General features: G+C 49.0%; 1 protein-coding gene across 1 annotated transcript in view; it reads left to right on the top strand.

Annotated features, from left to right (window-relative positions):
* RNF165 (ring finger protein 165) overlaps positions 1 to 22,256 on the top strand; it is a 73,930-nt gene that overhangs the window by 36,130 nt on the left and 15,544 nt on the right. Inside the window, exon 2 of the mRNA XM_010005029.1 lies at positions 22,116 to 22,252. Coding sequence (XP_010003331.1) covers positions 22,116 to 22,252 — 137 coding nt within the window. The remainder of the gene's footprint in view (positions 1 to 22,115; positions 22,253 to 22,256) is intronic.

Here is a 22,256-nt window from a genome sequence, read left to right as displayed (position 1 = left end):
CCTGTGAGCCAGTGTAAGGCAGGAGGAAGGTGCAGGGGAGCAGGGATGCACCAGGACACCCAAAAACCATCCCTGCTTGGAACTGTCACCTCTGCAGAGGACTTTGGGGAGCCCTCTTTGAAAGCAGCCCCTTAGAGGTAAGTTAAACAGAATGAGCAGGTGTGCAGAGCTGGCCTCCTGCCCCTTGAGCCAAAACTCCACCCTCCAGCCACCTAAATAGACCCAGTTCCTGGTCACTTTTCTTCTTTTCAGTGTAAAGAACAACCCTGTTTCTAGTGATGCACGTGCTTCTGCATCATGCCAGGGAGCTGGGGCTTTGAGAAAACCCACAAATATAATGAGACTTCACGTTCAAAGAAAGAAAAATATATAGACAAAAGGGATAAAATCCCAGTATATAATGATGACATGAACATGTTAAGTGTTTGCCAAGGTTCAGACACTAAAAAGCCCATGAAAAGGTGCTCTGTTCTTACTGATGCCTGCCCTGAGGGGTCTGCTCCCCACATCTCCTGGGGCTTGGGGTTGGCTGTGGGAGTTGCTGACTCTGTGTGTCCACATGCATGACACCTCCCATGGTGGGAAAGGTGGGTTTCACCTCTGCTGTTCTGCTCTCTCTAAAGAGCAAAGCCCAAAATTCCTGGCAAATTTGCATCTGTGGGAAAGGCTTTATCTGAGCTCTGGTGTGGAAGTGCTGGGTGATGGTGGAGGAGGGAGGGCAACACACAGCAGGAAGCCCAGGTTCTCAGGGCAGCAGGTGATAGTCCAGAAAGTCAAAGAAAAGCAGCAACAGAGAGAGAGAGAGAAACCCCACACCAGGAGGTGGGGATGCTCATCAGTGCAGCTTGGTAATGGCCAGGAGAACCCTGGGTCTTCACTGTATTCAAGCTGTGCAGGGGTTGGGGGAGACTGTTGACTGATTTCCACAACCTTAAGCCAAAAGGAGGCCTTTGCCAAGGAAGCTGAGCTGCTCTGAAGGGCTGGGCACTTTGGCTGAATGAGCCACTACTTGTCATGGAGAAAATGGAGCTTTCAGGAATGTGGCAGCTCTGCCCTGTAACACCAGGGCACCTCTACATTTATAAGTACAAGCAGGATAATGCTTTACACTGCTGTGCTGCCACCCCAAAACACAGGGAGCAGAAGCCTGTATACTCCATTAGAGCAGAAGAGTAAATGAGCTGAACTCAGGGGTCCCAGGAAGTAGTTTGCCATCCATACACCTTTTATTCTCCCTACAAGATAAGAATGATGCCACTGTAAAATGCTGGAAAACAAGGTGCATCCAGCTTCCTGTGTGAGGGTATCCAGGGCTTGGGGACTCCCTGCAGGCACCTCCCTGGAGGTGATGTTTGCAGATCTGCCAGATCTCAGACAGATTCTGAGGTAGCCAGCACCTCCTAAAGGGGCTCGGTTAGATGTGCTTGGCCAAAATACTTCTTCTGAATAGAGGGGCAGGATTAGATGTTTTATAGTCCTTGTTTCTCAAGAACATGAAAGAAATTTTAGAAAAGCAGCGTGGAGCTCAGCTGGTGTTCTAGAGGCACCAGGCTTTTAATTAACACCACTGAGAAGTCCAGATCCCAACCTTCATTCATTTTTGTTTGTAACTGGGCAATCTGAGGAGTCAACAGATTTTGTGGCTTGAACAGACGTTTTTGGTTTTGTTTGTTTTTGGTTGGCTCTGAAATACACCTTTATAACTGCAGCTTTTATCTCTTCTACTTGTTATTTGCCAGAGCCACCATCCAATGGCTGCTGCCTGGGTTAGTGTTATTCATGATGCATCATTTCAGCTCAGGCAGAAATCTTCTCCTGGATTCAGCAGTTAGCACTGTGAAAAAACTTGCAAACTTTTCCTGCTCTCTCTAAAAGTTCAGTTACACTGTGGGCTGACAATATAAACAGAAAATGCACATCTAGGATAATTTACATTCCGGTCTTCAAGTGATGTCTGAGCTCCCTTTGATGTGCTCTCTGCATGTGTGTGCATCTCCAAGCTCACCTCTTGCAAGTGCAGAGGAGACTTTCTCCATGTTGGTGGTGCTTTCAGAGCTGTTTTGTGCAGTCATGTACCCAGCTGCCCCAGAAGATGCTCTTAAAAAAACCCCAGCCAATACCATCTTCCTCTGGCTGGTGAAGCTGCAGAATAATTCAGCTGGGAAGGGACCTGTGGAGGTCCTGAGCCAAGCCTCCTGCTCAGGGCAGGGTTATCTTCGTGGTCTCAGGGTCTTGTCCTGCCACATCTGGGCCATATTCAAGGATGGAGGTGACAGCACCTTGGTGATAGTTGCTCTCTGGTCTATAGTCCCTGAGGACACACCTACTCCCAGGGCTGGATGGGCAGTCAGGTGGTGTGGGCAGGGGTGCAGGTGTGTTCTCCTCTGCCATAAAAGTTAATGTTGGACACTCTCCATTCTGCACTGGGGTCATCCCCTCCAAGCGAGGGGACTTCCCATGAGCAGGGAAATCTGCTTCCATGGCCACATCTGCATGGGGAAGATCCCAAACCACCACAGGTCTGGTCCAAGGGGGAGGTCTGGTGGGAGGTGACCCTGCCCATGCAGGGGGGTTGGAACTGCAAGATCTTTGAGGTCTCTTCCAACACAAACCAGTCTGTGATTCTAGGTTTCTGTGGTCACCACTGAGGAAATGTGTTGCAGGAGGTGTCTGAAGGTTGTATTTAGCGATAATAACTCGGTGAGATGTCTCTGCTTTCTTCAGGAAATAGATTTAGAAATTAAACAAAAGCTGGCAAAGCTGAGATTTTTAGATAAAAAATAGAAGCCTCTATTATTTCTTACTGTTGTCTATCTATCTATCTATCTATCTATCTATCTATCTATCTATCTATCTATCTATCTATCTATCTATCTATTTATCTATCTATCTACCTACCTACCTACCTACCTACCTACCTACCTACCTACCTACCTACCTACGAGTGGTTTTAAAATTATGGGGAGGCATTTTCCTAAGGTCACCCAGTACAGTAGTGGGAACAGTGACTCAGGACCCACCTCTCCTATGAAATCTGCTTTAAAATAATGATCATGGGGAATAGCTGGCTGCTGATACTAATCATACACCTTCCTTATCTGCTTTGATCAACAGGTTTGCTTTTCCAATGTAGCTGACAGCTCTTGTCCTTTTGAGGCCTGTAGTGGCCTTTTGCAATGCCAGCTTGTAGGGGACCATGGAGACTTGTGGCTGCTTCTCAGTTGCAGGGGATTTGTCAAAGTAAATCAGATCTTGAGTGACTGGTAGGGAATTAATGTGAAATGCCTTAGTGTTAGTTTTACAGTCACTTCAACAGGCATAACTACATTATTAAGCTGATCTGCTTGTGTTTAACTCTTTTTCGTACTTCAGTGGAATTACTGTTTTCCTTTAGGTAAGATGAATTTTACAGAGTAAAAGAACTATTACAAACCTCCTAAATGCCTCAGCCACAGTGATGTGACAGTTTAGAACATGAAACCCAGACTCCTCATGCTGTGGTAGTGCCTTAAAGTCCTTTTTCATCCTCTTGGACTCATCAAACCACAGAATGGTTTAGATCATCGGAAGAAACATTCAAAGGCCACCCAGTCTAACCCCCTGCAGTGAGCAGGGACATCTGCACCTAGACCAGGTTGCTCAGAGCCCTCTCCAACCCAACCTGAAGTGTTTCCAGGGATAGGGAACCTCCCACCTCTCTGGGCAACCTGGGCCAGGGTCTCACCACTTGTGACGTAAAACATTTCTTCCTTTTCTTCCTCCTCTTCTCCCCCACCTCAATTACACTTTCACAATGTCTCTGGAATGATGATGTTGGATGAGCTGGTCAGGCCTCAGGGGTGTCCCATGCAGCTTAAATTGTCATCTTGCTTCAGTGGAGCAAATCCTTCCTTCAGCCCAAATCAGTGTTCTTCTCAGTGCTGTTGTTGCATCACAGGAGAAGAGCCTCACCTTCTCAAATGAAGAGCTGACAAATTAAGACTCTCTAAGAAAGTGCAGCTTATACTGGTCCAGCACTGACATGAGCTGGCTGCCCCTGTGGGTTTGGGTTAATTCTGCTGAAGAGCAGGAAAAGTGCTTCCTGGTGTTTTTTAGCAGCAGGTCACCCTTTGCCCATAAGTGACGGTAGATGCACCACTTTGTTGTAGAAGCAGGGAGGGAAACAGCAGGTGTGAAGGGCCACAGGGCCATTCTGGAAGGGGTCAGGAAGGTGATGGAGTGGGCACCCTCATTGTTCATTTCCCTGCCTTGCAATTGCCAGTTTCTCAAAGCTGCTTCCCAGCCAAGTGCAGAGCCCAAGGGGTAGGGAGATGAGTGCCACAGTGCTGGTGGCTCTTGGTCTGTTAAAAGCAGATGGAAATGAGCACCAAATGACCGGGGTGGACTTACCCTGATGCAGGATTCATGAGCCCTGCAACAAGGAGGACCTTGGAGCATCTGTAGATCCTCCATGTCTTCTTTGTGGTGGGATGGAAAACCTTAAACCTTGCTTGTAAAGTGAGGGACAGACACACGTAGCTGAAGGTGGGGGCTGCAAACTGAGACAGAACTACCCTGCTGAGATCTATTTCTTGATTTTTGGGTTGCTCTTTTTTTGGTAGGGGTTTGTTGCAGGGTTGTTTTTTTTTTTTTGTGGATTTCTTTCTTTCCTCTTCTTGGCTCCGTCTTTCAACTGAAGCTCGTGCAGATTTGTCACAGGTCAGGGAAACTTAAGCCATGATTTGTAGGAGATGAATGGACTTTTAAAATCAATTTTGTGGTCCCTGGTGCCAGTGGGGTGCCAATCACTCTGTGCTGCTGCTGCCCGGTTCCTCTGCTGGTCTCATTAGGAGGCGTGAGCAGCTTTCATTACAGGGAGGCTGAATCTCATCGCTGTTAATGGAATTGAGCTGCCTGACCTTAATGTGTGACTAATATTTAATCTGGAGTTTCTCTGGACACCAGAAGGCTGTAACAGAGACAGTGCAGGCCCAGCGACACAAAGCCTTAGCCTCAAGAAGAGAGCAAAATAAATTAAATTCAGTAATTAGTAAAAATCCTCAGGGGCCTAGAGGTCACATTTGGAATGAAAAAGAAAAGTGGTGTGTTTTGTTGGGTTTTTTCCCCCACTTTGCAACTGCAAGGGTTTCTGTCTTGTGTGCCGTGGGGAGGAGTGTGGGTGGTTCATTCTCCACCTGCACTGGTGGGAGATGTTCTGGTGCTCCTGGCCCCACTCAGATTCATCTCCGGACCCATCACCATCACCCTCCTGGTCTCCACTGCTCTGCTGAGATGCACAGCTTTGCACCCCTGAGAGCCTTCTCTATGGGGTCCCTTCTTGACCTAGTGGTGTGTTATCTGCAGGGATTGAGGCACCTCTAGTTGAGCCTTGGGGATGGTCAGCTGCTAAAATCTGCATGGGTGTGCAGCGTGGATGTGGTCTCCCCTCCAAGGTGCTCACTTGTAGTCATTGCTGTGTTGGAAGTGCAGGCAGAGGGTTGACACGCCATGCCATGCCACACCTGGGAACTGGGGAGGTTGCAGTGATCTCACATGCTCCCTTGATGAGATTGTCCGGTATCAAGAACAGCTGTGCAGCTGGGTGATTCGCTGGGGATGTTTCCCTCCCTTTCCATGGGATTTTCAAGACTGTGAGAAGAAGCCCAAACCTCTGTTTACAGCTGATGGCTTTGGGCTCTACCTAGGACCCAACTCTGGGCAGCCCCTGCCCTGTGAGTGCTGAAGGTAAAAGGGACATGTAGGTGTCTGGGCTGGGACTACTAGCCAAGTTTACTGCCTGTTTCTTCTCCCCACAAGCCCCACTTGCTCCTTGGTGCAGCAGAGCAGGCAGGCAAGATGCAGGAAAGGTGCAGGCAAGGGGTTCCCAGCATCCAGCTCTTGCAGGAAAAAATAAAGTTGGAGAACAAGCCCATCATCCCAGCTGTTTGGCAGGGAAAAACATGGTCCCTCCTCAGTCTGGAGCAGATGAAGACATCCCTCTGGAGGGAGGACTGAGCTCTGGGCCAGCATGTTGCTGGCTGAAAGGTCAAATTATGATTTCCTAAACAGCTCCTGAAGGTCTCAGGCCATCACATTGTAAAAGGTGGTCTTGTCATCCCTTGGGAAGGAAAGGTCTCCACACCCTGAGATACAGGAATGATACACGTAGAAAAAGCTGAACTATCTCATGGTCTACACATCTGCTGCCCACCTCCTGGGGCTGACCCAGTGCCCTCTAGGATGAGTCTTCCTACTCCTGGTCATGTGTGTCCATGGCTTGCAGGGCAGAAAACATCCTGCTGCTGGGAAAAATGGTGCATGTGAGGTACATACCTGGGCAGCTACTGGTAGAAAATCAGCCCTCTTGTCCTTCTTTGGTTCATCTTACCAGCAGTGGTAACACACTAATCGTGGGGTGGTGTCTGTAAATGCCCTGCAAATATGGGGTGGTAGGGGAACTTAGGCAGGCCATAGGGGAAAAGTTGTCTTCAGTCCCTAAAGCATCACCAAGAGGCAGTGGGGAAGGGAACATCATGGCAGTGACCCATGGTTGTCACTGTTTCATGGGAGATACACACAGGAGAGGGTCTGGTCCTGGATCCACCGTCCACCATGTCTGCCACCCAGGACAGCTTTGTCCTCAGCCCAGCTCCCACCTCCTCCTCTGCCAAAGAGGGTGCAGTACCCAGCCTGGCTCTCACTGTGCTGGCTGGGTGTCCCTCCATGCCATTTAAGTACAGAAACAGCTAATTTGGGTAAGCTGTGATTTGCCACAGCACAAAAAGTCTGCCTGAAGGTCCTGCAGAGGGAGCGAAGTCAAAACAAATTTCAGATGTTCTCACAAACGAAGCTGAAAGGTCATGACCAGATCAAGCTGGAGGTCGTCTATAGCTCTGCAAGCCTCTGCTAAATATCAGCCACAGATTAGCCCACCCTCTCCAAAAGGCCAAGAGCTAGAAAGGCTCTTCTGTTGCATGTTCAAACTCACAGCGTTTAAAAATGGCACAAGCTCCCCCTTGAAAGAGATGCAACTTCAGGAGCAGCAAATTCAAGGGAAAATGTCAGGCTGATGAGGTGTGTGAAAATGAATTTGGAAAATTCTTAAGATTTCATTGAAAAAAAACAAACTACAAACAAACAACCCAAAGGGACTTGTAAATGGTGTGGCTAGCAGTAATTAATTTGGTGTTTTGCCAAGCATAGTCATCCCAGTTTATCCAGCAGCTGTGAATCAGAGTGTTGTCCATCTGCCAGCCTCCTGTCCTGGTTTCTGGGGATGGCCTCAGTGGATGGACAGCCCTTTTGAAAGATGAGTTCCTGGGGGTGGAGGAAAGCTTGAGACAGCCTGAGATTGATTAGCTGCTTATTTAGGCCCCTTACAAGGTGGGAATGGTCAGTCCTGTCGGGCTATGGTCTGCTGTGTGGTTGTGTCTCCTTGGCAGTTTCTGGATGTCCATGAGATACATCACAACATCCTGTATAGGTCTGAAAATGTGGCCTTTGAAAGGCTTCACCTGGTGTAAAAAATGCCCACACAGGAACTGTGCTGGAGATCAGTTTCTTCTGGGAAAAGCTGAGGCAAAGCATCGGTTGAAACAGGGACTTAAGACTCTTGTGGAAAAAGCTCATCAAGGCTGCAGGCTGCTCTCCAGAGCCACCAACCTTCTCCTAATAGTATCGTGCTGACTATCTGGTAAATTTCCTCAGCCCTTGTGCTGGCATGGATGGCTGGTCTACCTGGGTTCAGTAATTCTCCCTAGACTAATTTCTGGTGCCTGACACTGGGTCTCCCACAGCCTCCAGAGGTCCAAGCGCAGGAGTTTGAGGAGCAGCTGAACCTCACATCCATGAAAACCACTAAAATCCCATATGGGACAACCAGCAAACATGGCACAACTCCTAGGCATGAGAGAGATCAGTGACTGATCCTGGAAATCTGTGGGTGGGTGCATCAGTTGAGGCAGGAAGTGCCTGGTGTGCAGAAAGCCCTGGCCACACGTGCTCTCCCCACCACAGCAGCTCCCTTTCCTCCCTACAGCTGACAGCTCCAGTCATTGCCACCATTTGTATTTATGGGGCACTTAACCAGCCTTGTAGTCAACAATTTCCAGGTTATGCTGCGACCCCCAACCGAAAACCTCTTCTGTATTTTGTTGTCTCTTTCAAGAGCAGCACTGGCAGCCCCAGCAGCCAAATTCCCTTTGAATGCCCCTTTTCTCAACAGCAAGGCTGGCTTTGGAAAGCAAGAGATTGGTGGCAACCTGTTGCTGCTAATGTGCTTCTCCAAGGGTCTTTTTGTGGTCCAGCAGGGCTGAGGGCTGTGTGGCTGCCCTGTGCCTGCTTGTGCTGAATGTCAGCCTGCAAGTTTGCAGGGTAGATGTAGCAAAAACAATATCCATGTGAGAGAGGAAAAATGTTTCTGTCTGAGCGGGCTTGGCAAAACCACTGTCAGGAATGGTAAAAATCATAAGGGAAGGTCAGCTCAGGTCCCAGCTGGGCAGTTTGCTCTCACATGAGATGGGGAGAGGCATTCTTTGAAAGAAAATGGCAAAGGTAGGTAAAGTCACCTGCCATTGCCTCAGTAACCCACCCTTTGGGTGATGTAAGGCCACCTGCTTTGGCTTGTTCACATTCTGAGAAGCATTTTCTTATCCCAGCAGCTCCCCAGGTCTCCATTGCTCTCCATCCCACAAGATGTCCATCATGACCAACCAAGAGGTTGATGCTCCAACAGATCCATGTCCCTTTTACGTTCTAGGGTCCCCAACACAGGAAGGACATGGAGCTGTTGGAGTGAGTCCAGAGGAGGCCACGGAGATGATCCCAGAACTAGAGCAGCTCTGCTCTGGCAACAGTCTGAGAGAGTTGGGGTGTTCAGCCTGGAGAAGAGAAAGCTCCAAGGGAGACTTTAAGCTCCTTCCTGAAGGGGCTACTGGAAATCTGGGAAGGGGCTTTTTATAAGGGCACAGAGTGATAAGATGAGGGAGAATGGTTTCAAATGGAAAGATGGGAGATTTAGATGAGGTATTAGGAAGAAATTCCTTACAGTGATGGTGGTAGCACTGGCCCATGTTGCCTGGGCAAGTTATGGCTGCCCCATCCCCAGAAATGCTGAAGGACAAGTTGGATGGGTCTCTGAGCAACCTGGTCTAGTGGGAGGTGTCCCTGCCCATGGCAGGGGGTTGGAACTTTAAGGTCCCTTCCAACCCAAACCATTTTGTGATTCTGTGAGGACTCTGGATTCAGACCAGTTTCCCACCCTGCGATGCTCAGTGCCTGTACTAAATGACAGGGAGCAGACTGCTACAGGTTGTCTGTTGCTCAAAGGAAGGAGCAGACTTTGCTGCCAGGGTGCATCTCTGCCATCCCTGCACCCTCCTCCTCTGCTCAAGACCCTAGTTCCTCCCATGGCAGGTGGAGAAGACATGAAACCAGGAGCTGCAGGTTTGTGCAGTGGAATCCTTCATCACCCAGCTTGGCTCATTCTGGGTTTGCCAGTAGCTGCTGTGCCTTTAATATCCACGTGGATTAAGCTTTCAGCTCTGTGATGGCTTTTCTGACTGAGGTGGCTGGGTTTGCTTCCTAAGACTAGTTTAGTTGAATCACAGGCACTCTATTGCCTTCAATCCAAAAGGAGGAACAACCCACAAAACATTCACTGATGGCAAGCCCAGGGAGGGCAAACCAACCACTGCCCTCTTCCCTGAACAGAGGGAAGCCAGCATGCATGGATTTGCACCAGACACGCCTGGAAAATGCTTCCCAACTGTGGAACATGCCTGGCCCTTTCCCGAGATCCAGATGTTGGAGGTGGATCACCTCTTATGTGAACCAGAGGTGGGAAAACCTTGCTCTGGCTGGGGGTAACTTTGGATGCAGCGTTGCAATTTACCCACTAAAAATAAATCCCTGCAATGGGCTCCTTGCAGCAGGATGATGCTTCTCCCTTGGGTACAACTGCTGTGCCACCTCAAAGTAGTCTCACACGGGTGGCTTCTTGCTGTGACATCTACCTGCTTTACAATGTGGCTGGTGCTGCTCCAGGGCAGGTGGCCCAAAGTGTACCTGTACATTTGGGGAGTTTTTCTTCCGATTCACTGTTCCCTCATTCAGTGACTCACAGGGAACCTGTGCAAATCCATACCTTGTGTGGGCTATCCCATTCCTACTGGAGTTTACACAAGTGCACTGGGCTGGCACCAGGCTAGGACCTTCTGGGACAAGGGGTGGCCTCGCAGAGTGAGCTGCCAGCTTTCCTTCCAACAAGATAACTCCCCATACATCTCTTGCAAGTAATTCTTCCCAGGGTCTGCTGGGATTCAGAGAAGCTGAGATGTGGGACAAGACAGTGGGGAGGCCCTGTGCATGTTATTGGGCTGCAAACCTGGCACTGAGAGGGAGAACTTGGTGGGAGGCCATTTTGGGGGGAAAACTTCCCACTCTGTAAGGTTGCCTCCAATCCTCCTTTCCAGCAAACGTTGATGTGGCTCAGGGGAATGGTGGGTGGATCCACACCCCACGGAAAGGACATTTTCCTGAGGTAACCTCTGCAGAACAGTCCCTGGATCACCTTGCACAACCCACAACCAGCATCAGCCCAGTTCCTTGTGCCAGTGCTACATTCCCATATGAGCAGCCCCTCAGTGCCTCCTGCAAAAAAATCCCAGCTTGGCTGATAATGAAATGTTTGGATAACGGCACATGCTGGGAAGAAGCCCAGCATCCCACCGGGACACTCCAGTGTCTGGAGCTGATGGGATGTGCAAAATCATTGCTCCTTCTCTCTGTTCCAGCTGAGGTGGACTTCTGAAGGGTGGCCAAGCCCTGGAGCTGAGTCCTTGGGATGCCTCCTTGGCTTTTGGCCACTGGAAAAGCCTTGGCAGAGCTAAGTGTGAGTTTGGGGTAAATCTGAAGGTGTTATAATCCCGGCAGAGAGCTGAAAAAAACCAGATCTCACCCAGGGGCTGGTTAGATAATTCAGGGCTGTGATAACTGCCTGAACTCTGGAGAGGTGGGGTGTGACAGGCACGCAATTAAAACAGCAATCCTTCTGCAAAATGTTACCAACATGGATTAAAGGGCTTGGGGAATTCTGCAGTGATTTAACTCTTCACGAACATCAGGCTTCATGTGCCAAAGTTCAAATAACCCAGCCATTTGTGAGTGACCCTGGAAATCTTGGGATGTGATGCTGGTGCTGTGCTGGGCAAAGGACATCTATCCCATTCACTGGTAGATATTAAAAAGGAAAGATAGTTGAGGAACTGCATTGTGGATTGTGTGTCTCTGAAGAAAAGGGGGGAAAAAAGAGGAAAAAGCTGCTGTTATTTCGTATAAGCTGCTTTTCCAAAAATGTCTGAACGTAAGGGGGAAAAAAGACACATATATTTTTCTTTTCCCATTTTACATGTCTAAACCAGGGGGAAAAAAAAAAAAAAAAAGAAGCTTATGAGATTTAAGCTCTTTATTACCCAATAAAACTGCATCTGGGCCATGAGCTTCTGTGCCAAGTTTTGGCCTCACAAGAGCTCAAACATCAAGAGTTATGAGCCCCTCGAAAGAGAGGCTGGTGACGGAAACATTGACTTAGTCTTAACTCTCTCAGGGACGCCAGATGCTTGTTGAGCTGTTTCAGAAGCTGGCTGCAGGGAAATGAGGTGCTGCTGTGATGTGGAGCTGTACCTGCAGCACCCTACCTGGTTGCTGCCGGGCCACTTGCAGCCCTGCGGGATATTCTTGATGGAATAAGCAGGGACCTGATTTCCTGTTCCCATCGTGGTGGAAAAGCGAGTTCCTTGCAATCAGACTCCTTTGACTGCAACAGGAGGGGAAAGTACCCACAAGTGGGTAGATTTTCATGCCAGAAGGAGCAGCTGTTGTCACCATCTCCATCTCACATCCCAAAATTAACTCCTGCCCAAGTGAGGGGATGTCTTTTAGGAAACATCCAGCCTGGGCTTTATCAGCCCTGGTGCTGAGGAGACGATTTGGGCTGTGAGGTGCCTGGTGTTTCAGCCTGTGTTGGCTGCAGGTCAGTCTCAGCTGATGGGTTTTGCCAGGCTCATTACCAGGCTGATGGGCCTCATCCTGCCCATCCAGTGCAAAGTACCATTTTAGGCTGCGCTTCACCACAGCTTCATCTTTGCTCTTTCTGAGGTAGAGGCACAGCTCTCCTGCATTGCATGCACACTGCCTGTGGGCTCCTCTCCAAACCTGCTTCCTGGCTTTGGCATCAATATAAGGGGCTTATTGCTCCCAAGTGACCCCACCCCCTGCTTTTTATATAGAAAACACTTGTGCCTTCAGATGCTGCTGGGGCTCAGGGAGCTCGTGGTTTGCTGATCACTTTCCCTCAGCCTGCCACCTGCAAATGGGACCTGCATGGTATTTCCTAAATGGATGAGTTTAAATTTAGCCCTATAAAATACATATTCTTTGCTGTATGGGTCAAATTTTCCCTTATATGTTATTACAGCAGGTCTTAGCAGCACTAACTCATGTATGGACCTCATGCAGAATTATAAAGTAAGAGCTATTTCCTCATCAAGAGACTGATGTTTTACTTGCAATTTAAACACAGCTCTCTCTCCTGGAGTGACACATACCTATAATGTTTGGGATATTAAATTTAATAGGGAACAGGCTTCCAGGATCTTTGATTTTTAGGTGCAGATTTCTTATTGATGGAGCATAAAAGGGGAACTGCCAGGACGTGGCGAGTCAGGACTGGTGGTAGCTGGGCTTTCCCAGACCTGAGTTCAAGGCAGCTCAGTGTAAGGAGCCACTGAGCTGCCCTGACCTGTGTCAGCTCCCTGCTGGCACCCACTGCATCTCATGTGGCTTCTCTTCAGCCTTGGTCCTTGGGTTGGAGCATGGCCCCAGCTGCTGCTGTGGTGCTGGGAGTGCAAACATGACCCTGCACAGCAGCTCCAGGCAGTGCACTGTGATGATCTAACCTCCAAAGTCCTTGAGGTTAAGCCAATGAAGAGTTCCAGTGGGGACTGTGGCCTTGCAGGAGCTCCACAGGTGCAAGCCCTTCTGCTCTTGGACCAGGTGATGGACTATGGGCTCAGGATAGGACCTTATGGTGTTGTACCCTAGCATTTGTAAAATGTTCCTGTCTTCTGTGTCCTATCTCCTGGAAGAAGTGCCAGCTGCTGAGAGGCTCATGTCTTGGGAGGGGAGGAAGGAAGGAGGAGAATTTTTGGTGAGGTTTTTGAGTAGTCTCTGAAAAAAATGGAGAGGGACCTTAATGGTATCTTGGGTGACAGGTACCTCATGCTGCAGCCTTGCCCTCCTGGCTCCACTGAGGGTTTCATGCAGCCTGGTGAGTGCTTTGCATGGCACCTGGCATGTCTCTGCAAGGCTTAGGAGGAAGTCCAGAAGGTGACCATACAAGGGACAGTCCGATCCCTTGAAAAGTGGACATCCCATGTCCTGACTCTCCTCCTTGCCTCTCACTGCTATGAGAACTTTCAGCCCTCAGAATTAGTAGTGGCAGCAATGACACACTCAGCACTTGCCACCTCCCTTTCTTCAGTATCCCACCTGACTGGCTGCTGCTCCCCAAGGCTGCCCTCTCTCTGTGAGGTCAAACAACTGGTTTTGGTGACACATTTCTGCAGATGATGGGAGAAACAAAACTCAGAGAAGTGGTCTACTGTCAAAAAGTTCTGACTTTTGGGCTGATTGGGGTTTTTTTTGGGCCAGAGAGCCACTAGAGAAGAAAGGCTGGACTGTTTACAGTTGGACTTCATGATCTTAACACTCCTTTCCAACCTAAATGATTCTATGACTGCAAAGAAGTCCCCCATCTAACCAGATCTGCTGTTCCCAGAAATGGGAAAGCACTCCCCCTGGAGGGGCTGGAGCGTGTCCAGAGAAGGGCAAGGGAGCTGGGGCAGGGTCTGGAGCACAAGTGTGAGAAGGAGCAGCTGAGGGAGCTGGGGGTGTCCAGGCTGGAGCAAAGGAGGCTGAGGGGAGACCTTCTGGCTCTGCAGCTGCTGAGAGGAGGTTGGAGCCAGGGGGGTCAGGCTCTGCTCCCCAGGAACAAGGGATGGGACAAGAGGAGATGGGCTGCAGTGGTGCCAGGGGAGGCTGAGATGGGATGTTGGGCAGCATTTCTTGCTGGCCAGGGTTGTCAGGCCCTGGCCCAGGCTGCCCAGGGCAGGGCTGGAGTCCCCATCCCTGGAGGGGTTTCCAAGCCGTGTAGATGTGGTGCTGAGGGACATGGGGCAGGGGTGGCCTTGGCAGGGCTGGGGGAAGGGTTGGGCTGGGTGATCCTAAAGGCCTCTTCAAACCAAAATGATTCCATGAATCTATTAGTGGTAGGAGGGATCTGCTGAAAGTCCCTGTCCCCCTCCCTCAACCCCTACCCTCCACGCCCACCAGTCATTAGGAGCAGTGAAGAGTGTTTGCTGGCAGGTGTTGATCACTTCCCAATGTCTGGGGAGGGCTTTGGACTCCGTGAAAGTAAGGAAACACTGGAAACCCAAGTATCAAATTCCCCTTTCCAAACAACTGGCTGCAGCCCATCACTGCCCGTCAAAGCCAAAGGCTCCTGCCTGCACAAATGAGGAGTTTTTCACATTCCCAGGGGCAGGGATAGGGTTCGCTCCAAGTGCTTCCCCATTACTTTGCAGGCAGAGCCAAATTATAGACCTCTGTCACATTGGGGTTTTTTTTAAATTTTATTTATTTATTCATTTTTAAATTCAGGACGAATTACTTCCCTTAGAAATTTTCTTGTTTCCAGGCTGGGGACTAATTCATGTGGATATAGCACCCTGTTAATAATGTATAAACACAAAAAGATGAGCTCTTTTTACTCCCCCCAAAGATCCCCTGCCCCCCTCCAACTCCCTTTCCAAGTTTTGTTTTGTTTTATTTTAAAAAAAAAATAAAAATTGGGCTAAGTCCAAAACCTTGAGAAGAGCCTTCAAGGCACCTGCCAATAAACTGGTAAAAAAAATAAAATAAAATGCCTTTTAAATTTTTTTTTGCTTTCTCTACTCACTGTAAGGCAAATAAAATGGCTTGGGTAGGAGCTGGTTGGTGATGAGGGAGAAGGGATGGGTGAGCTGATCAAGGCACCTGGGAGATGGCCAAAGCCCTAGAAATTGCCTTGAAGTTCAGGCCAGACTTTCTCTGCCTTTGGCAGTGCAGGAGTTTTGCTGGGGCATAAGCTCTGCAGAAAGCCAAGCAGCCCAGAAGTGTTGGTGAGACTTGAGATGCAACCCCTGCTTTTTACTGCAGGTTTTGTGGGAGAGCGATTCTGGCCTGGCATTCATTCTCCCTCCTCTCCAACACCTTCAGACTGAACAGAACGAATTTTAACAGTCACAACGTTTCCAAAGTTGGTTTTCCTCCAGTGCCCAGCCCTGGCACACACAGAGGGGCTGGGCCCAAAGCCATGAGGAATGGGATGGTTCGGGGAGGAAGATCGGGGCTTGGGTGAGAAACAACACACCAGGCTGCTGGGGCCACCTGTCCATCCAGCCATACAAGAGCCTGGAGTGGAAGGGAAACTAGTACCATTAAATCACAGAAAACATTTCGTTTCAGCCCAGTTTGGGTTGTTTTGGTTTTGCTTTAGGTTTTGGGGTTGTTTTTTTTTTGTTTGTTTGCTTTTTGGTGGTGGTGATGGGGGGTTTTTGTGTGTGTGTGACAATCCAAAAATCATAAATCCACCCTCAAATGCTGCACATGAGAATGAAGCTATAATTAAAACACAGTGTGAAGTACAAAAGCAAAAAAACCCCAAACATATTTAAGCGTAGCAATGCTGCCAAAGTGTTTCTCCTTCCTCCTCAGAAAATATTGCTGAATTCAACACCTCCCTGTGAAACATAATCTTCAGCAGAACTTCCCCCCCCCAATTTGAAGCTAGTGGGAAAGGGTTGCAGGAAAAAAGCCCTCAGCCAGGGCTGTGTAAACAGCCATCTCTCTCTTGTGACAGGTCCTGGCTGCTTTCTCCCATCACTAGCTCTTGCTGCTCCCCATCCCCACCGCTCAGCATCCCTGATGGAATCATGTTAATAAATGCTGGTTATTGCCAGTTGTAAGCTGGGGAGGAGTCCCAGCTCAGCCTCTTTTTCAGGCACATCAAAGGCTGCACACCTTCTCGTGCAGGAGAGGAGATGCTCTGCTCAGTGTTAGGGACCAGGGGTGTGTGTACAAGCCTGTCCTCCAGCTCATGTCATGCAGTAATTAATGGCAGACTTCATCAGGATGTTGAACTGGGATAGTACAAGCAGATAGGGGCAACCTGCAGCATCAGAGGTAGAATCACAGACTGGTTTGAGTTGGAAGGGACCTTAAAGATCATCAAGTTCCAACCCCCTTGCATGGGCAGGGACACCTCCCAGCAGACCAGGCTGGGAGATCTGTGTTGATGTGCTTCTTGGGGAGAGCTGAGCTGTGTTTTGCTGGGCCTGCACAGAGGTGGGGTGCAATGAAAGCTGTTGGGTGGCAATGTCCATGAAACAGTGGTGAGAGAGACCAGCTCAGCCCCTCTTTCCCCTTGGCAGCCTTTTTCCACCAAACACACAAGACTCTGAGCAGGGCGATGATAAAACTCCAACACTTTGTGCTTCCACTCAGGACTTAACCATGGCCCAGCAACGACCATGCCCTTTTCCTACTGCAAGGGTCTCTCTCCTGGCTCAGTCCCTGGGGCTGCACAGTCTGGACAAGCAAACAAAAAATGCTCTGATGTGTGTGAGGGGCTTGTCCTTGCCTGTCCATGGGCTGGCTCTGGAGTCTGCTGCCCATTGCCTGGCACTAGACTTTAAAGATCATCGAGTTCCAACTCCCCTGCATGGGCAGGGACACCTCCCACTAGACCAGGCTGCTCAGGCAGCTTTGCAGCCTCTGACAGGTTCTGTTCTCCCTGGGAAGGTGGTTGCCTGAGATACCTACCCCAGCACCAGACCTGGGCCTTGCTCTGTCCCTTTCCAGGAGCCCGACGGCTTCAGAATTGCTGCTCCCACGAAGAAGGGAGGTGGAAGTAAATAGTTCTGCTCTCTAGGGTTTTTATTTTCATAGCATCCCCTGTCTCTCTGCAGGGTTTACTCAGGGGCTTTGCATCCCCGAGGTGGGTCAGAGGTCGGTGAGCGCAGGGATCCCTTGAGGCTTTCTGGGTGAAATTCAGGCTGGGTACATAAATTCACATGTGCACATGCACAGTACAATCCTGACACTGCTGCTCGAGGAGGATCCTGGTGACAGCAATACTCAATACCAGACTAATACATTTCTGTGACTCAATGTCACACACCAGCCTGCAAAAAAATAGATGAACTTGTCAATTACAGGGTTCACCTGGGGGCACGAAAGAAATGGGAGCATTCCTTTTGACGGGAAAAAAAAAAAAAAAAAAAAAAAGAAAGAAAAAAAATGCAGGTTGCTTCAGCTAAGGTATAGAAAAAATAAATATAACTGTAGAACAGCAGGGGAAAAGAAAAGAAAAAAAAAAAAGCTGTGGAGGTGAGAAAGTGGAGTCCAAGAGGACATGATGAGTTTCCCTGCGGGTTTCTGCTGCGTTTGGAGCTGGTATTGAATGAAAGGTGGAAGATGTGGTGGAGAGCAGCTGAACAGGTTCTGCATCCACAGGCCTGCATCATCTGTTGGCTTTCCTACAAAATAATTTATACCTCCTTGGTTTGAGGCTGCAGCCTGTAAGGCTTTCTTCCAGCTAAGTGCTTTGGGTGCTTCTTGAATAGCTGCTAATTGTTCTTCCCTGAGGGCTTTTTAGCTGAAGAACATCTTGCCAGTGCAGGCAGGGAGATGGGGCCATGGTTGAGCTGTGCAGCTGTGGGGAATGCAGCAGACCCAGTTCTGTGGTGGGTCCTTGGCATTAAGGCACAGTGTCTATTGGCCTAGTGGAGGTGAGTCAGGCTGGCCAGGGCCTCTGCTACTCTGCTCAGCTGCAGGAGCTAGTGGAGTTGTGATTCCCTCATCCCTTGGTGCTGACCTTGGCTTTGGGATGTGATGGAAGAAGACCAGGGGGAGTGCATGTAGTGGCTACCAGAGCATCAAACGAGGAAGGAAGATGTTGCTGATGCTCAATTAGATGAACAAGGTGGATGGTGTGTCTGTGACCACATTGTTCTACACCATCACACTATGCCACGTTCTCCTTTGGGGCAGGCTTGGCCCCAGGGACTTCAGAGAACCATGTAGCTCCTCTTTCCTACTCTTCAGGAAGCTTGCCCAAAACCTGTTTCACATCTCCACTGGATTCCACCTTTGCATCCATATGTCAGGCTTGGGGCGTTGTTTAGAGCTGGATTAGCCAGGCTCAGCCATTAGTGCTTTTGCGGCTTAGCTGTGGCCAGTGGGGGTGTAAGACAACAAGGGTTGTCCAAGCTGGGAGCTTTGAGTGACTGAGCAGACTGAGAAAGACAGAAGACTTTGCAAATGTGTGTGGTCAACAGAAGAGCTTGAGGAACTAATATGGAGAGGGAGAAGAAAGACAAAGATGGAGGTGAAATATTTCCCTGCTCTGCTGAGAAATAGCTCTGCTCGGGTGCTTGCACTGAGACAGAGGTCTCTGATCTCAATGGCATCTGGCCCTGGCCAGTTAATGGGAGGCTGCACATACCTGCAGCAAGTTGTCTGCTTTGCTGACACAGATGTGATGTATTGCTCATCTCGGAGCTGCTGAGCTGAGGTTGCCCTGAGCTGTCATCATCTGCCTCAGCAACAGCACTTAAATGAAAGGAAGAAGCAACAGGGCAAGGAAAGAAGGTTTTCTGGCTGGTGGGCAGCCTGACAGGAAGCCCAGAGAAATCAGTCCTCCATGGCTCCAGAAATGAGCAGCTGAAGTTATTCATGCCACTGGGAGGATGTCAATGACCCTCACACAGCTGGGTGGGCCCTCTCCTCCTGAATGTGGGGACAAGTGCTTCCAGATTGGCTTCAGGTCAAAAGCCTCTCGGGGCTGGTGAGGACTGAGTTGTCTCTGCAGCAAGGACACTGGGTTTTCCCTCTCTCTTCAGCTGGAGATGACAAGCGTTTGCAGCAAATGTCACCAAAGCTGAGGGACTTGCTAGGTGCCTTTGGGGTAGGCCATAAAAAAAACACCCTTGCTGATATCAAGGTAGACCACAGCCACCACTCTGCCCTCACCTATCCATCCAGTTATGCCACTGTAGAAGGCTGGTCAAGCATGACTCCTCTCAGTGACTCCATGCTGACTACTCTTGATGACCCTCTTCCTCAACATTCTTTGAGATGGCACTAGAACAAGCTGTTCCATCACCTTTCCAGGACTGGTCTGTAGTTACCTGGGTCCTCTTTCTTGCCCTTTTTGAAGACTGGAGTGACACTGACCTTCCTCCAGCCCTCAGGCACCTCTCCTCTTCTCCAAGATTAGAATTAACTTTTCTTGAAGCATATTACAGGGCAATGCTAGTCTGTTTCAACTTCAGTATGATCTAGGACAGGAGTGCAGCTTAGGAAAGAGAAAGATGTTGTACTAGTAGAATAGTCATTAATAAAAACTACTAACAGGAGATTCTCCATTCCTGTGAAAAGGGATGAGTACCTGCAAACCAGATCCTGTTGTTGGTCATGGTGACCACCTGGAGAAAGGCTGCTCAGCTGGTGTCAGCAGGGTGACACTGGGTTTACCTTGGACTTGGAAAGCATTCTCCACCAAGGCCCCTTGTGGCCAGGTCCAATGAACACAAGAGGATAAATTTGAAAATATATAACTCAGGGATTAAATGTTCTGTTGTGCACAGTTACTTGTTTGCCAGGGCTTTCTGGAGTCCACCAGTACCACGCTTGGCAAGAGCTGGCTCTTTGTTTTGCAAGCTGGGTCAGTTATGGCAGCTGTAAGATTTATGAGTGCTAATAAGGATAGTTTTGCGGAAGTATTCCCCAAAGTCTTTGCTTTGCTGTCGAACTCCTTATCAGCAAATGGATTAGTTGTAGGGAATGAAAAACTACAGCACAAAACAAACCTCTACGCCAAAACAAAATGGATTAGGCTTTTTTCTTTCATGCTATGTTGGCTCTGCACAATCTCTGCATGCCTGCTCAGATAACAGAGATACCCAGATTTGCACTTTCTGGACTGCAGGGAAGTGCATGACCAAGTTCCTCACAAGGAGTGTTTTGGTGTGAGAGGAAAAATTCAAGTCAAAAGCAGTAAAAAGATTATCTACCCACCCTGTGCTCTGTTGTTCATCATGTCTCTGGCAGTAAAGGTCCAGTAAATGTTTTGCCAAACCAAACTAAGGCCTCCCAAGACACAGCAAAAGTTTGGAAATCCTTGGCTAAGGTTGCACCAGGCATCAAGAGATGAGATAGATATTGTAGGGCAGCAGTGAGTCTGATCCCACCTCCTCTGCTTTTAATTAAGAGGGTAGCCAAATCGTGCCGTTTTCTGACAGCATGAGGAATTTTCACCTTAGGAAGCTCTGCTGCTGGTGGCACATGCATTTGTTACCTGCTTCCTCCCTCAGAAGGGTGCTATGGAGGATTAGGTTGTGTTTAAGAGATGCTGAGTGTAATTACCTATGGACAGTTTTGCAAACCATTAGTTTCTGTCAGGTCCTCTCCTGTTGTTTCTCTTGCTGGCATCTGGCTTTCATTCTGCATCTCCCAGTTCCACACAGACATGGACAGAACATGCATCCTGAGCTGGTGCTGTGGAGTGGCCCTGTCTGCTGGCAGAAGGGAGATGTAAGCAGAAGGGGTCTGGGCGAAGAAGGCTTTGTGGGCATGTGGGCATGTCCAGCCTTTATCTTGGGATGACAATCAGTGTCTCTTGGTGCTGTTGTTCCTGGATTTAAGAAAAAAAAAAAAAAAAAAAAAAAAGGTTTAGGAAGATGAGGTGTTCAAAAGGCTGGGTAAAAGAGTAGGTGTCCTACCCTGAGGCTGAAGCTCAGCAAAGAGGCATCTCTAATAGCTCACTCAGATCTCACCCTTCACCTCTGAGCTACCTCTCTCCCTAATTTAAGAGGCAACATTTTTGCTGTGATGCCTGTAAATGTTCTGGGAAGGTGGGAATTAACGTGCCAGATTGGGCCAAGGGTCCATCCAAGCAAGGATCTTGAGGGAGACACAAGCCAGTGCCAGCTGTTTTGCAAAAAGCCTCCACTAAGGATATCTTTCACACCTCATTTCTTCCTCATTCCCATCATTTTCATGGCAGGTCTCATTGCAGTCCATGTTTCCTGCAGCCTCCCTGCCTCCAGCTCACCAGGAACAGGCTGGTTGGAGGGTCTCAGCAAAGACACAGGCTCTCAGTCCCAGGTCTCAGATATGGAAGGTGTCTCATTTATGTCCTGCAGGCAGCAAGAGACAGTTTCTCAGATACTATTTCCTTGCTTGTGAGAGAGGCATTTTTAAACAGACAAAGAAATTCCTTGAATTGCACGGGAAGTCAGCAAGATTTCAAAGCTTTGGTGAGCTCATAACCTAAGAAAACATATTTTAGGAAACAGATTTTTAATCCCCCCCTGCCCCTTTTCTAAAATGTTGAGGCTTTTTCATAGAACCATCGAATGGTTTGGGTGGGAAGGGACCTTTCAAGGCCACCCAGTCCAACCTCCTGCAGTGAGCAGGGACATCTGCACCTGGATCAGATTGCTCTGAGCCCTGTCCAACCTGAGCTGGGATGTTTCCAGGGATGGGGCATCTCCCTCCTCTCTGGGCAACCTGGGCCAGGGTCTCCCCACCTTCATTATAAAACATTCCTTCCTTATATCTAGTCTGAATCTCCCCTCTTTTAGCTTAAAGCCATCATCACCCTTTGTACTACCATTACATGTCCTACTAAAATTGGAGTTGCTTTTCTCTTTACGACAGGCAAACCCAAAACAAGCTGAAGCATTTTTCGTCAGTACACACTTCAACTTGGAGCCAAAAAGTCACTTTGAACCCAAACCTAAGTTTTGGCTCCAATGTTTTCTGGAGGAGAAAAACTATTAGTCAAAACCAACGTTGTTGTGTTGGTTTTTTTTTTTTTTCACATAATCAATGTCAACCTTCTCTTTTTTAACCCTTTAGGCAGAGGACAGGAAACAGCTGCTTGCTCAGTTCTTGCCCTGGGTGTGCAACCACTGGGCTGGGGTGCTGCAGCCACTGCTGGCCCCCACGACAGAGATGCTTTTCTTTTCCAGGTGCTCCTTTTCAAAGGTCTCAGCATCCCCATGCTACCTCCTGCAGGCACTTCCACCTGGGTCCCCAGCCTCAGCTCCCTGCCGACTTCACCCTGCCTCACGCGGTGCAGCCCCAGCCGGGGCTGACCCCCCACATGGCAC

Source organism: Chaetura pelagica, unplaced genomic scaffold, assembly GCF_000747805.2.
Source record: "Chaetura pelagica isolate M959 unplaced genomic scaffold, ChaPel_1.0 scaffold121, whole genome shotgun sequence".
Classification (NCBI taxonomy): Eukaryota; Metazoa; Chordata; class Aves; order Apodiformes; family Apodidae; genus Chaetura; species Chaetura pelagica.
This window is presented reverse-complemented; position numbering and strand designations above follow the sequence as displayed.